The sequence below is a fragment of the Nanorana parkeri genome, unplaced genomic scaffold, assembly GCF_000935625.1.
Source record: "Nanorana parkeri isolate BGI_ZX_2015 unplaced genomic scaffold, ASM93562v1 scaffold1242, whole genome shotgun sequence".
In the NCBI taxonomy this organism is placed as follows: domain Eukaryota; kingdom Metazoa; phylum Chordata; class Amphibia; order Anura; family Dicroglossidae; genus Nanorana; species Nanorana parkeri.
Window position 1 is genome coordinate 242,163 of NW_017307510.1, and position 2,510 is coordinate 244,672.

A 2,510-nucleotide genomic window follows, 5' to 3' on the forward strand; every position below is an offset into this window, starting at 1 on the left:
GGGGGTTCCCCGGTGAGCAGTGGAAGGTCTGGTGGAGGGGGGGGGGAGAGGAGTGTCAGTGCTCTCTATGGGAGGTGGCCGACACTAAACTTATAAGCTGCACACATGACTCTCCTCTCCAGCAGAGCAGCAGCAGCCTGAGACCTCCAGCATCACCTCTCCCGACACGCCGACAGACGGACGCTCATCATGGGCCGACAGAAGGAATTTATCAACCGCATCAACGCCGCGCTGAGGATCCGCAACAAGCTGCTGAGGCAAGCGCTCTCCGAGTGCCTGGGGACCCTCATTCTGGTGGTGAGTGATGGCATGAAAACACTTTTCAGGATTGGGAAAAAGAAACTTTTTGAATCTTTTTTTTTTTTAAGTTGACAGGAAAAAAAAAATTGGGCTCTCGTGTTTTTGTTTTGTTTTGTTTTTAACAGGTGGGCTCTCGTGTTTTTAATTGCAGAAGAGATATTGTAAATCTCTGAGGGTCACCACGCACATTACAATCTGACCATACAATCTCTGTACAATCAACTTTAGATTGACCATAATGATGGGATATGGGGACCGACCTGATCCGTCCAATCAGACAGACCCGGCTATGCATAGATCTGAAGGAGATTGTGCAATCAGATTGGACAGTGTGTGTGGTGAGCTTTAGGGCTACAATCTTTGTACAATCAACTTTAGATTTACCAATATTGTCTAATAGGAGGACCCACCTAATCTATACAATTTCTATACAATCAGGCTCTTGTACTACATAGTTGTTGGTAGTTCTAAAGGAGATTGTACAATCAGTATGCATAGCATGTGACCGGCTTTAAGCTCCCCACACGCATTACAATCTGATTGTACAATTTCCTTTAGATCCATGCAGTGCAACCATGTAGTGCGAGGGCCGGCCTGATTGGATGCAGATTGCAAGGACTGTTTAGGTCTGTCCTTATATTACAAGGTTTTGGTAAATATAAAGCTCATCACACGAGTTACAATCTTCCTTTATTTCTACCAACAACCATGTAGTAGAAGGGCCGGCCTGATTGGATGCGGATTGATTGGATATATTCGTAGGTCCTTCTATTACATAGTTGTGGTAAATCTAAAGTCCATTGTACAGAGATTGCATGATGGATGGTGGCCCGAAGGGCTCATTCACACCTAGGGCCAGATAGAATATTCTCAGCGCGGCAGATATTTGACGCACGGAAACTTGATTTTTTGTGTGTGCATGCGCCAAATTCGAGGTGAAGGGTTTCGGAAAGAAGCGGCAATTGTGACAATTGTAAAAAAATCCCACAAATGAGACTTTTTGCACAAAAAATGTTACAAATAAACGGCGGCTCCGAAAGCGCGATCGTCAATATTTGGCGCGTTAGAGGCGCGCAGTAGTGCGCTCGGAGCATGGCGACGCAAGACAGTCACACATTCCAAGTGGCGTGTATGCGCTGTGACGGAATTGAGGATTGGAGATGATATGCGCCAAAATAAGACGCCACGTGCGCCATTTCTGATTCCTCAACAAGCGCCGATCGTAGATTATCTGCCCCCCTCAGTACTGGGGTCTGAGTTCATCTGAGGACACCGCAAATACAATTGCCGTCTATGTGCCCACTTCACACGGAAACGCGTTACAGCGCACATGAAGGCACCGCAGCGAGCCGCAGCACATATCGTTATATAGAAGTTTTTAAAAAGAGGGGGAAATAAAAGCGAGCGCTGGAAGGAGGTTTATTAATGGAGTGCAGAGCATGGAAGCATGCGTTTACACAGCACAGCAACGCACGTGCGTTAGTGGCGTAACAACACGCGCTGCGCACTTTGAATGAGTCCTCAGCGTTCAGTCTGCTGGGAATATTTGAGAAAGAAGTAAAACAGATGCGTGAGCTGGAAGTCCAGAGGTCAGGAGAACCCAAAACGCACTAAGCACGCAGTGAAAGGGTTAAACAGGGAAAGCCGGATCGACAAAGACTGCAGAAATGATTAATATTATTATTATTAATAATAATAATATGCTATGCTGGCCCCACTTGTGTGTCGCAGTAATGCGCGGTACAGCGCATGTGTTATTACATATCGCCTCATTGCACTTAAACACGCTACTACTATATAAATTGTATTGTGATGCCATGAATTAGAAATGTCGCTGGCTTTTTAGCTTCCTCAGGAATTCCTCCCGTGAGATCTTCCAATAGGAGTTGTTCTCGAGCAGAATCTCACTCCTCTTGCTGCAGATTAAAATAAAAAAATCCGGTGAGCCTCAGATAATGCCCAAGTCAGGTGAGGTGCCATTTGGAATGGTGCACCCGGTGCACACATACAGTATCTGCCATCACACCTGCACTGCTTACGGTACGCTGTGGTGCGTTGCATTGCCTAAGAGCAGGTGCAGCTTGTGCATTGAGGTGCGTTGTCTGCCCATTCCAACGCCTTAATGCAGAGCCCTTCAATGCATACTGCGTGTGCTAACCTGCATGCAGCGACCTACTCAAGTGTCAAGTGACCCTTAAGTGCTCTACCTA

At 46.5% G+C, this 2,510-nt stretch overlaps 1 protein-coding gene across 1 annotated transcript in view; it reads left to right on the plus strand.

Annotated features, from left to right (window-relative positions):
• Nucleotides 1-138: 138 nt before the first annotated feature.
• Nucleotides 139-2,510, plus strand: part of LOC108797211 (aquaporin-3-like) — a 39,129-nt gene continuing 36,757 nt past the window's right edge. Inside the window, exon 1 of the mRNA XM_018568785.1 lies at nucleotides 139-297. Within this exon, the coding sequence (XP_018424287.1) occupies nucleotides 190-297 (108 nt within the window). The 5' untranslated portion in view covers nucleotides 139-189. The remainder of the gene's footprint in view (nucleotides 298-2,510) is intronic.